The 12,793-nt window shown below is 46.4% G+C and overlaps 1 protein-coding gene across 1 annotated transcript in view; it reads left to right on the forward strand.

Moving 5' to 3' along the window:
- garem2 (GRB2 associated regulator of MAPK1 subtype 2) overlaps window positions 1-6,604 on the forward strand; it is a 50,162-nt gene extending 43,558 nt beyond the window's left edge. Inside the window, exons 5-6 of the mRNA XM_004914970.4 lie at window positions 3,977-4,146; window positions 5,170-6,604. Coding sequence (XP_004915027.2) covers window positions 3,977-4,146; window positions 5,170-6,160 — 1,161 coding nt within the window. The 3' untranslated portion in view covers window positions 6,161-6,604. The remainder of the gene's footprint in view (window positions 1-3,976; window positions 4,147-5,169) is intronic.
- Window positions 6,605-12,793: the final 6,189 nt, after the last annotated feature.

The raw sequence follows: 12,793 nt of genomic DNA on the forward strand, positions 1-12,793 counted from the left end.
GTACCCAGGGCACAAATAAGCACTCACCCCAAATCCCCCCCTAACTGGCCTTCAGGCTGGGCCCCCTTAGCCCATAACAAGGTTACAGATATATAGAAACATTGGGGTAACAGTCACCCCGCTATAGTTCCAGGGGTACCCAGGGCACAAATAAGCACTCACCCCAAATCCCCCCCTAACTGGCCTTCAGGCTGGGCCCCCTTAGCCCATAACAAGGTTACAGATATATAGAAACATTGGGGTAACAGTCACCCCGCTACAGTTCCAGGGGTACCCAGGGCACAAATAAGCACTCACCCCAAATCCCCCCCTAACTGGCCTTCAGGCTGGGCCCCCCTAGCCCATAACAAGGTTACAGATATATAGAAACATTGGGGTAACAGTCACCCCGCTATAGTTCCAGGGGTACCCAGGGCACAAATAAGCACTCACCCCAAATCCCCCCCTAACTGGCCTTCAGGCTGGGCCCCCTTAGCCCATAACAAGGTTACAGATATATAGAAACATTGGGGTAACAGTCACCCCGCTATAGTTCCAGGGGTACCAAGGGCACAAATAAGCACTCACCCCAAATCCCCCCCTAACTGGCCTTCAGGCTGGGCCCCCTTAGCCCATAACAAGGTTACAGATATATTGAAACATTGGGGTAACAGTCACCCTGCTATAGTTCCAGGGGTACCCAGGGCACAAATAAGCACTCACCCCAAATCCCCCCCTAACTGGCCTTCAGGCTGGGCCCCCTTAGCCCATAACAAGGTTACAGATATATAGAAACATTGGGGTAACAGTCACCCCGCTATAGTTCCAGGGGTACCCAGGGCACAAATAAGCACTCACCCCAAATCCCCCCTAACTGGCCTTCAGGCTGGGCCCCCTTAGCCCATAACAAGGTTACAGATATATAGAAACATTGGGGTAACAGTCACCCTGCTATAGTTCCAGGGGTACCCAGGGCACAAATAAGCACTCACCCCAAATCCCCCCCTAACTGGCCTTCAGGCTGGGCCCCCTTAGCCCATAACAAGGTTACAGATATATAGAAACATTGGGGTAACAGTCACCCCGCTATAGTTCCAGGGGTACCCAGGGCACAAATAAGCACTCACCCCAAATCCCCCCCTAACTGGCCTTCAGGCTGGGCCCCCTTAGCCCATAACAAGGTTACAGATATATAGAAACATTGGGGTAACAGTCACCCCGCTATAGTTCCAGGGGTACCCAGGGCACAAATAAGCACTCACCCCAAATCCCCCCTAACTGGCCTTCAGGCTGGGCCCCCTTAGCCCATAACAAGGTTACAGATATATAGAAACATTGGGGTAACAGTCACCCCGCTATAGTTCCAGGGGTACCCAGGGCACAAATAAGCACTCACCCCAAATCCCCCCTAACTGGCCTTCAGGCTGGGCCCCCTTAGCCCATAACAAGGTTACAGATATATAGAAACATTGGGGTAACAGTCACCCCGCTATAGTTCCAGGGGTACCCAGGGCACAAATAAGCACTCACCCCAAATCCCCCCCTAACTGGCCTTCAGGCTGGGCCCCCTTAGCCCATAACAAGGTTACAGATATATAGAAACATTGGGGTAACAGTCACCCCGCTATAGTTCCAGGGGTACCCAGGGCACAAATAAGCACTCACCCCAAATCCCCCCCTAACTGGCCTTCAGGCTGGGCCCCCTTAGCCCATAACAAGGTTACAGATATATAAAAACATTGGGGTAACAGTCACCCTGCTATAGTTCCAGGGGTACCCAGGGCACAAATAAGCACTCACCCCAAATCCCCCCTAACTGGCCTTCAGGCTGGGCCCCCTTATATGTATAAAAGCAGCAGTTTGCTCTTCTGAAACCGAGTGTCTTTTTGACCCAGTGTAAAATTTCTACTTGGGTCCTCAATAGCCTGATATGAAATGCAGTAAATGTATAAACCTGATTCCATTAAACGGACTGACAGTACAGTTGCTCCATTCAGTATCTTAGTAATAAAAAGGTCCTTTATTAAAGCGTAAATGTATAGTATTTGCTATAGGAGCTGACTGTCTATACCAGTGATCCCCAACCAGTGGCTCGGGGGGAACATGTTGCTCCCCAATCCCTTGGATGTTGCTCTCAGTGCCCCCAAACCAGGGAGTTATTTTTGAATTCCTGACTTGGGGGCAAGTTTTGGTCGAATAAAAACAAGATTTCCTACCAAATAAAGCCCCTGTAAGCTGATAGGGTGCATAGAGGCTGCCTAATAGCCAATCACAGCCCTTATTTGGCTCCTCCATGAACTTTTATGGTGCTTGTGTTGCTCTCCAAGTCTTTTTACATTTGCCTGGTTGGGTTGGGGGCCCCTGGTTTGTAACAGATCTGAATCTGAGCTTAATAACATCTTCATAAACCAACACAAGAGGAAATTAACTAAACATTCACCATTTCCATATAATAAATATATAAAAAAATATAAAGTGCAATGGCCCTTAAGCACCAATGATGAATCATTTATTGCATTATTTGTTCTCGAGGTTTTATAGGTATATTATGTTATATTTGTGTTTGTCAATGAAACATATTTGTATTGGAAGGGCTCCTAGGCCCAAGGCTGATAGTCCCAATGAGTCTAGAATGGGAAAGGGAGAGAGTCTGACCATTGGCAACATTTAACGACATAAATCCAAGAGGGTCGTAGAGAGAGTTCTAAATACTCTGAATACTTTCTTATTATTGAGTAAATTCCAACAAGACCCTGCCCCGGTACAACTTCCAATTAAATTTTGATGAACAACACACATGGCACAGTAGAAACTCTATTCTCAGGCATTAGCAACCAGAAGGTATCCATGACAACCATCAATAGGGGCAGTTATGGTAGTCAGGAGTCATAATGGACATAATGACACCCCAGGTTCTGGGTTCCTAGACCTTAGCCAATTAGCTATGGAGATTCAGAGGAGCAATAAACACTCACCTATGACTTTATTTATTAATATTCTCGTAGTTGCTTCATTTCTGATGGGCAAATATATTGGCCAAGCACGGATTCCACATTTCATCATGGGCAAAAAAATGTATATTTTTCAGCAGTTTCAGGAATTTTTTTACCAAAACGGGACAGATTCACTCATCGCTGCTCTTCATTACTAAAGGGCAAATGTTGGTGACGTGAAGTCTTTCTGCTAACTGTCACATTTACTGTTGGTAACTTATATCTCAGTTGGGATTATGAAGATGTCCAGTTAGTCCATTAGCGGCAGACTCCCCATTGTGTAAATCAGCCTATCAGGGCACATATCTTCGGTCACATGATCCATTGGCCGTAAAGGTGTTAGGTGCAACCCTTGTGACAAGCATGATAAAGCTGGAATCCTTGGAAAAATGCTGCATTATGGGGAAAAAATATGGCAATTGCACTTTGCTCAATGCACCTTGAGTATTTCTGGGCTAAGTGCAAATTTGCATCCATATAAATTCCACACATAAAGTATATACATTGGACCATTTGGCGTCAATATGGTATATCCTGGCATGGTGATGGCTTTGTGCTTATCATATGGAGGTGAAGGGCCTGGTTCACAGCCTGAACTTGTGAAGTCCAAGTTGCCCTCAGCTCTCCGTGCCAGGATCATCAGCAAAAACCTAGAGCATTCCACCAACCTTTACTACTAAATAAAGCCCTCTATCTTTTATATCCAGCCTGTATCCCTTGGATGTTCTCCAGATGTAACCAAACCATCATGGTGTAGACATTCCTAGATTTGTACCCCTCCACCCTGATGAGGCCTAAACAGAATAATGTATTGGGGTGGGAGAGCTAGGAAGCTTTTGTACTGATGTACACAGATTTCTTATTGCAAAGATTCTATATATCCTACATCCAATGCAGTAGAAACTTCTAGAATATATGTTATTGGGACTTTAGTTAGGATCCAAACCAGCAATGTTCCTCTCTCATAATAACCAGCTGAACATGATATTTTTGGTTTCTAACAGGTGAGGGAAGAATGCCGCCTTCTGAATGCACCTCCTGTACCCCCCCGTGGAGACAGAACATTCTCCAATTCTAGCCCACCGGTCCCACCTCGCTTACCGAAGACCAAGCTGTCATCAACTCATTCCCCCAACCCAAGCCTGTCCTATTACTCCTCTGGCCTCCATGACATGTAAGTCACAGAAATGGATTTATTATGGAGCTGAACCTTCTTCTTCTAGAAGGCTTCATGGTTGAGACTTAAGGTTGTGGCCATGGTATACTATGGGTATAAGAGATGGTGGCAATGTTTTGCCATACCTTTGGACTCATATTCATTCATATAATTCTGCCCTGAAATATGTGACGTTCCCCTTCCCATTTGGATGATAGAGAAGTGCAGGCCCTTGAGGGGCATGAGATGAAGATAATGAGCACTGGGTTTCCACTAAGGATTCTGGGATATCATGACTGGGAGGCACGAGGTTTCTCAGATCAGTTTAATAAGTGGAGTTGCCTGTTTATAACACATCTAAGAGTGCTCCATTTTTTGAAATTGTATTTCTGAAATCTTGTTACTTTTCTAACATTTCATGAACTGGTCAAAAGTTTCAAAAAGTTGGAAAATTTTGTTTATTCATTTCAACGATTTCAGCAAAAACAAACTTTTTAGCTTCCAATAAGAAGCAATGTTTTCACCCCGAGTGTCGAAATTGTTTTCTTCTACAAAAAGTCTCTGAAAATGTTGACGAAATTAAAAAAATGAGCTTTAATGCTATATTAGAAATGGAACTTTTGTGCCAAATCATAGTTTTCACACAAAGTAGGGGAATTTGACAAATTTGACAATTTTTTTTGCAATTATTTATCAATAGGCACCTAAGTAAATACTAAAGACTGCTTGCGGCAAATAGAGCAGCCTTCAGCCAGTCAGAACATTAGCCTGGTCAGCCTGTAGCCAATGGAGTAGTCAAACATTCACAGGGCTACACTTGCCTATAACCAATCAGAACCTACGACTATCTGCAGGAACCGGCTAGCTTGTAGCTTATTAGACTAATATTTACAGGGATGTTATAGGCCAAGATTAACCAATAGCCAGTTGGATAAGGTTACTACAATATGTGTAAATTTAGGGACATTTCTAGAAACTCCAGCCAGAAGGGCCTTTGTTTGAACATAAAATCTGATCCTTTGTTTTTTTCTCCCCACACAGATCAGGGACTCGCAGTGGAAGCTGCTCTCCTTCCCCAGACTCCTATTCGCTGTACTGCTATCCATGCACATGGGGAGACTGCAAGGCTGGGGATGCGTCCAACCGCCAGATGTCAGGGACCATGGCCTCTACTGCCCAGCCCACACAGACCTCCTGGTCAGACTCCTGGGCCTATGCAGATACTGGTCCTAGTGTGGCCAGTGGGCGTTCTACTCCATTGCTAAGCACAGACACTACGATAAAGACCTACTACAGCTGCCCTCGGCTAAAGCCCCCACAGACTCAAAAACGCTTTGCACCATTTGGAGCACTCAACCCATTTGCCAACCCTTCCTTTTCTTCCACTCCCTCATCCTCTGCGGATTGGCTGGATCCCCTCGACCACCAAAAATCCCCTTCTTCTTCTGCCTCGGAGGCCCTTGACCCATTTGACATAAGCCACAGCCAGACCACCTCACCCGATTCTGTCTCCATAGGATCAGAGGTGCGTTTTGTGCCCGACCCCGTTTTTAAAACTGGAGGAACAGCCACATGTCCACCACCTCCTCCTAGACCTACAAAAGGGTTTGAGACTGATAAGATTGTTATTAGGAGCACAACCCCTCTATCTCCTACTATTCTGAGGGGAGCAGAAGGAGGAGTCACAAGAGTGTATCTTACACAAGGGGTCATAGAGGTGCCACCAATGCCCTCTAGGAGCAACATGGACACCTCATCTTCTCACACCCCTGGTGTTCCTAGACTCCCTGGGGATCTTCTGACATGGAACCCTCCACCTGATCTGTCTGCTCTGTCAGTGGAAGAAGTTTCCAGATGCCTGAGGTTTATCGGCCTCTCGGAGGATGTTGTGACGTTTTTTGTGCGAGAGCGAATAGACGGCAGCATCTTTGTTCAGCTGACGGAGGAAATCTTGTCCGACGACTTCAAACTGACCAAACTCCAGGTGAAAAAGATCATGCAGTTCATTAAGGGCTGGAGACCCAAGATATGACAGAGACACGGACATATTTGTGTGTAAAGACTTGATAACTATTTCTCCCAAGGGAATTTTGGGAAACTCTAAACAATGTTTATTTTATAGGATATTCCTGTTTTTAACAAAATGTAGGTCATTTCCTAGGAATACAATAGCACAATTTGCACAAAATATATCATTATATGGTGAGTCCATGTATCAGATCCCATAAGGACTTTACATTAACACTCAACAAAAGTTTTCTGAAAATGTTTAGTTTGGGGTTTTTTTTTGGCCTCCTGAATATAATATATTGATGTTTTTGTTTCTGAATAATTCCTTCTGTCCAAGAAAACTGATTTAGCCAGACCCGCAGGACTTGCAGTGTGCAACTCTACTAAAATATATTGTGCTCAGACTGAGATCTGACCATGAACTATTATTTACTATTAAAAGTCAGAGAAAGCCCTAAATATCTTACATTGCTTGTATTTATTTGTATTTTGACGTGTGTGTATCTTCATGGCCAACACAATGTGAACACAGCAGGTGAAGCAACATAGTCATCCCATATGTCGCTGGAACATCAGAAAAACTTAGGAGAATTTTCAACAAACATCGCATTCCTGTGTTTTTCAAACCCAGCAACACCCTGAGACAGAAGCTGGTGCACCCTAAAGACCCTACACCCAAGCACATGAAAAGTAATGTGGTCTATGCTGTCCAGTGTAGTGAAGAGTCCAGCCTTGACATCAGCAGCAGAAACCCAAGACCCATCTTCAGAGCCATATCCTCTCCAGTGTTCAAGATACTGTAACCCTCCCCTAGAAATACGTGAATCAACAATTCTTTGTATCTCATATTCAGGTTGACCATCTACCACAACTGGAGAAGGAGGTGTCAGGTACAGCCACAGGTGGGTGGCTGGCAGGTAGGAGCCTATATGCTGTGTAATACGGATATAAAGGGTACTTTGCTTGTTGATAAGTAGAAAGCATGTTGAGATGCTGAGACATAATTTATTATGAGGATTGAGCAAAAGAAATACAAAGTCCATACAACGGGCCAGTGGTCAGAGGCAGGCGGCATACAATACAAGTCCGTAAAGTAGGCAGAGGGTCTGGACTGGCAGTAAGCAAGGAGGGTCCGAATAACAGGCAGTGGTCAGGGGCAGGCTGAAGATAGGGAGAAGTCAAATAAACAGGCCGAGGTCAATACCGGGAGATCCAACAGAGGTCAGGAACAGGAGACGAGGAACGGGGTGAAGAGAACGGAACCAGCAGGAATACGGCAGGAACACGGGCAGGAATCAGGCAGGACACGGGCAGGAATCAGGCAGGAACACGGGCAGGAGTCAGGCAGGAACAGGGGCAGGAACCAGGCAGGAATCAGGCAGGTACGGTCACAGGATCACAAAAAGGGCTTAATGATCAAGCAACCAGGGGTTGCTTCTAACTGGCTTATAAAGCCCATTAATTGTCGAATTGCAACCCCCTGGGCTTACTAAGGGAGGAGGAGGTGAGCATGAACAATGAAGTGAAGAGGGGTGAACATAATGTTTAGGGCCAAGGTCTCCAGTGGCTCAGTGAGGTAATGCAGAACCTGCCTAACAGAGTTCGAGTACAGGCAGGTCCTGACAGGAGGAGAATGCTGGTGAACTACCCTGGCAGGCTTTAAAAGAGAGAGACATGAAAAGTATTCAAAATTTTAAGTTCAGGGGAAGAGGACAGTCTAATGAACCCCCTTTCCAAATTCTCCTTAATCTATTCTTCCATTGCTTGAGAAAGAGGAAAGGTTCTACCTTTAGGAGGAACAGCCCCAGGAGCTAATTCAATTGCACAGTCATAGGGTCTATGTGCAGGGAGTGATTCAGCCGCCCTTTTAGAAAAGACGTCAGTGAAGGCTGAATATTGAGGAGGGAGACCCTTCAGAGAGGTTGTAGCAATGAGAACAGACCTTTTAGAACACGACACTCCACAGTGCTCTCCCCAACTATGTATCCTACTGGAGACCCAGTCAATATGGAGGTTATGTCTTTGTAACCATGGGAGCTTCCTGGACCCACCAGAGGTCAGTTCCCAATGTACAAAAATTTGTAAAGGAGCAATAGTTGGCAGATCCTGCTCCAAAATTTGCCTTGTCAGAGTCTATCCAACAGGCCATAAAGACAGAGCAGTTAAGCTTTACACAATCCTGGATGACCAGAGCAACAGATCTCTAGCCTGTCCAGCCTTCTTTGATGCATTCAATATCAAAGGCCCAAGCATTCCTTAGTCCCAAAAAACTTGTGCAGGAATCATAGAGACAACAGGGAGAAGGGCATCTGGCTACCAAGTAGAGTCCATAGATGGACAGGTACACTTACCCTTGCCAGCCATAATTGAATGCAGCAGGATTCCTGACAACAGACCTGAAATCCCTACACCAGATGCAGCACGGCACCACATGCACTTAAACCCTATAACGCACTTAATCCCTGAACTTGACCCTAAGGCTCAGATACTGCTTCTCCTTGGGAGGGATATCTTACAGGTCCATAAAGCAAGAGACCAGATTAATGGTCCAAACAATGCTCCTTATGCACAGAAGTTGGACCTAGGATGGGTCATAATAGGAGGTCTGTCTTGTGCACAAACCTGCCTATGTAAACAAGATGCTCACAAACACAACTAGAACATGGGCGTCCCTCCATCTTCCAACCATGTCACAATAACTTCCCCATGAAAGAAAGGCCTTTCAATACAAACCTGACTCACTCTCTCACTCAACATCTCCGGGGTGCTGGTATGCAAAGGTTTAAAGTGGCAGAAATGCACGTCATTTGTTTGCAATGGGTAGAAGGGGCTAAACGCCTTCCCTTTAAATACCACAGCTGCTGACCAGTAGGACACTGTTATATTGGGGCCCTCTCTCTGAGCTGGGCCCTTGGAAGGGGTGAAATACAATAAATAAATAATAAATTTATACCAACCAGTGAATTTGCAATTATGGTGATGAGCAAAGTCACGTTTCGCTTTACCATAAAATTTGAAGTCAATGGGCATCTCTTTTCAGCAGTGCTGTTACGCCTCTGGAGGTGCCTATAGAGGAAGAGGAGGAGATCAGTAGGGCTGTTACGCCTCTGTAGGTGCCTATAGAGGAAGAGGAGGAGATCAGTAGGGCTGTTACACCTCTGGAGGTGCATATAGAGGAAGAGGAGGAGTTTAGAAGTGCTGTTATGCCTCTGGAGGTGCCTATAGAGGAAGAGGAGGAGATCAGTAGGGCTGTTACGCCTCTGGAGGTGCCTATAGAGGAAGAGGAGGAGATCAGTAGGGCTGTTACGCCTCTGGAGGTGCCTATAGAGGAAGAGTTCAGCAGTGCTGTTACGCCTCTGGAGGAAGAGGAGGAGTTCAGCAGCGCTGTTACTCCTCTGGAGGTGCCTATAGAGGAAGAGGAGGAGTTCTGCAGTGCTGTTACGCCTCTGGAGGAAGAGGAGGAGTTCAGCAGCGCTGTTACTCCTCTGGAGGTGCCTATAGAGGAAGAGGAGGAGTTCAGCAGTGCTGTTACGCCTCTGGAGGTGCCTATAGAGGAAGAGGAGGAGTTCTGCAGTGCTATTACGCCTCTGGAGGAAGAGGAGGAGTTCAGCAGCGCTGTTACTCCTCTGGAGGTGCCTATAGAGGAAGAGGAGGAGTTCAGCAGTGCTGTTACTCTTCTGGAGGTGCCTATAGAGGAAGAGGAGGAGTTCAGCAGCGCTGTTACTCTTCTGGAGGTGCCTATAGAGGAAGAGGAGGAGTTCAGCAGCGCTGTTACTCCTCTGGAGGTGCCTATAGAGGAAGAGGAGGAGTTCAGCAGTGCTGTTACCCCTCTGGAGGTGCCTATAGAGGAAGAGGAGGAGTTCAGCAGCGCTGTTACTCCTCTGGAGGTGCCTACAGAGGAAGAGTTCAGCAGCGCTGTTACTCCTCTGGAGGTGCCTATAGAGGAAGAGGAGGAGTTCAGCAGCGCTATTACGTCTCTGGAGGTGCCTATAGAGGAAGAGGAGGAGTTCAGCAGCACTGTTACTCTTCTGGAGGTGCCTATAGAGGAAGAGGAGGAGTTCAGCAGCGCTGTTACTCCTCTGGAGGTGCCTATAGAGGAAGAGGAGGAGTTCAGCAGCGCTGTTACTCCTCTGGAGGTGCCTATAGAGGAAGAGGAGGAGTTCAGCAGCGCTGTTATGCCTCTGGAGGTGCATATAGAGGAAGAGGAGGAGCTCAGTAGGGCTGTTATGCCTCTGGAGGTGCATATAGAGGAAGAGCTCAGTAGGGCTGTTACACCTCTGGAGGTGCATATAGAGGAAGAGGAGGAGCTCAGTAGGGCTGTTACACCTCTGGAGGTGCATATAGAGGAAGAGGAGGAGCTCAGTAGGGCTGTTACACCTCTGGAGGTGCATATAGAGGAAGAGGAGGAGCTCAGTAGGGCTGACGCTGCAGCTGGAAATGAAACTGCATGGGGGTTCCTTGTAATTATTCCCCTGAGATCCCTCCATTTACTGCTGTCTCTGGTATTAGGTTGGACACCAGTACATTTTATGTATTATAAAAAATATTACCGGATATACTCGAGTATAAGCCAAGTTTTCCAGGACCAAATGTGCTGAAGAATTAACCCTCGGGCTTATACTCGAGTCGGGAGAAATACACGCCATTTTTTTAAAAAGCATGACCCGCACAAGCCCCTTCTAGCAGTTACCATTCCCGCTCGCGCCAGCTTCACCAGCACCACCAGCCCCCCAGGCTATCTAATAGTGCGCTCTTCTGTGCGCCTGGGCAGAAGTGACGTCACGTGCCCCTTCTTGCCCGCTTCTCATCTGGGACCACCCGGCCAGCGATTCCCGCCATCCCACCAGCCCCACTAACAGTGCCTTCTTTTGTGCCCCTGGGCGGGACTGATGCCCCTGCAGTTTCAAGGCACAAGTATTTTTGGGAAACTGCAGCCAACAAAGCGCTCTGTCTGGCAAAATCATCTTATCCATTACCTGCACATAAAAAGTAACTGTAACTCACAATAAGGACGGGCTCCAGTGGTTCTTTAACTCAAAAGGGAACTTAATTACTAAACTGATCCACATAGGAGCATTAATAAATAGCAATGCAGGATTCAGGCACAATGTAGGTGAGGCACATACTCCCAGTACTTGGTCACAATGACCCTCTCCCCTCAGGGCAACAATGGGTTACTCCCAGCTTTCAGGTTATAGTTCTCCCCAGTGGAACTCAGGCAATTCTGTATCTAACCCTGAGTCTGTACACTGGGAACCCTACTCGGGGCAGATAATAATCCCTCTATGATACTTGTGGAGCCAGAGCAGTTTACTAGTCATACCTAGATATCACTCCAACTTGCAGCGCAGCAGTAAAGTGTGCCTGAGTCTGAGCTTTCAGCCAGCGCTACACATTAGAACTGCTTTCAGCTAACCTATTGTTTCTCCTACTCCCATGTAACTGGAGGAGTCCCAAGCCGGACTTGGATTTCTTACTATTGAGTGCTATTCTGATACCTACTGGGAGCTGCTATCTTGCTCCCTTCCCATTGTTCTGCTGATCGGCTGCTGGGGGTGAGGGAGGGGGGATATCACTCCAACTTGCAGCGCAGCAGTAAAGTGTGCCTGAGTCTGAGCTTTCAGAAGCATCCAGTGTATATTTACATTGAGAGAGCAGTTCCAGGAAGGCTGAGAATACATTGCTATAATCTTCTAGAAAGAACCCTTCAAACCTATATGGCTCAGTGGCTCAAAAAGATAATTCAGACGGCCTACAGTGAAGAGAATCCTATTCTGCTCTTTCAAACAAGACCCCACTTATCTAGAAGCCTTCCCACATCTTGTGTTTCTCAGATTTACCTAATCTGCCTGGAGCAGTGTTAATACATATGTTTGACATTACAGTGTGAATATCCCAGCCCCACAGGGAGCTGCCTGTACAGGGAATTATATCATTGGTTTAACTGAATCCTGGTGGAGTAAAACATCAGTGGGCGGTACAGTGTGGAGGCCTATGGGTTGAGGCTCAGTTTGTACTTAAAGGAGAAGGAAAGGTAGAAACTAACTCACAGAAAAGCCGCACTCCAGGTCCTCTATTAAAAAGAAACACAGGATTTATTGTCTTCTTTTTTGTAAACATAATCTTGGGTATCTGACTTCCTCTCAGAAATATCCTTCATTCGCAGGGCCAGAGTCTGAGCAGCTCTCTCCTCTCCCTCCCATAAGAATTCACTACCCCTCCCAACTCTCTGTAATCTGAGCTCCCAGCAGCCAGAGCTGCAGCAGGAAGCTACAGAGACCGAGCTAAAATGGCAGCTGCTATCTTAAACAAACGGAGGGGGCTTCTAGGGCTGTTACTTGGGTATGGTAAAGCTTTCTGCAGAATAAATATAGCATTCTAGGTGGCACTAATATGACTAATTTATTGGCAGTAAAATGCCTTTCCTTCTCCTTTAATACAGCTATGAAATTTGTCCTCATAAATATGCTATATATCTTCCACAGCAAGTAGCAGGGTGCTGCCAAACGGACTGGGGCATATGTCAATTTGGGGCAAGTATAATTTACTTTGGTTTATGGGGATTCCTGACTAAACACCTCAGTGCTCCGCTTCCAAAATCCCCATACTGGTGCTTAGGATAAGCCTAGAATTACACAATGTACAATAATGATCT

Source organism: Xenopus tropicalis, chromosome 5 (genome assembly GCF_000004195.4).
Source record: "Xenopus tropicalis strain Nigerian chromosome 5, UCB_Xtro_10.0, whole genome shotgun sequence".
Taxonomy (NCBI): domain Eukaryota; kingdom Metazoa; phylum Chordata; class Amphibia; order Anura; family Pipidae; genus Xenopus; species Xenopus tropicalis.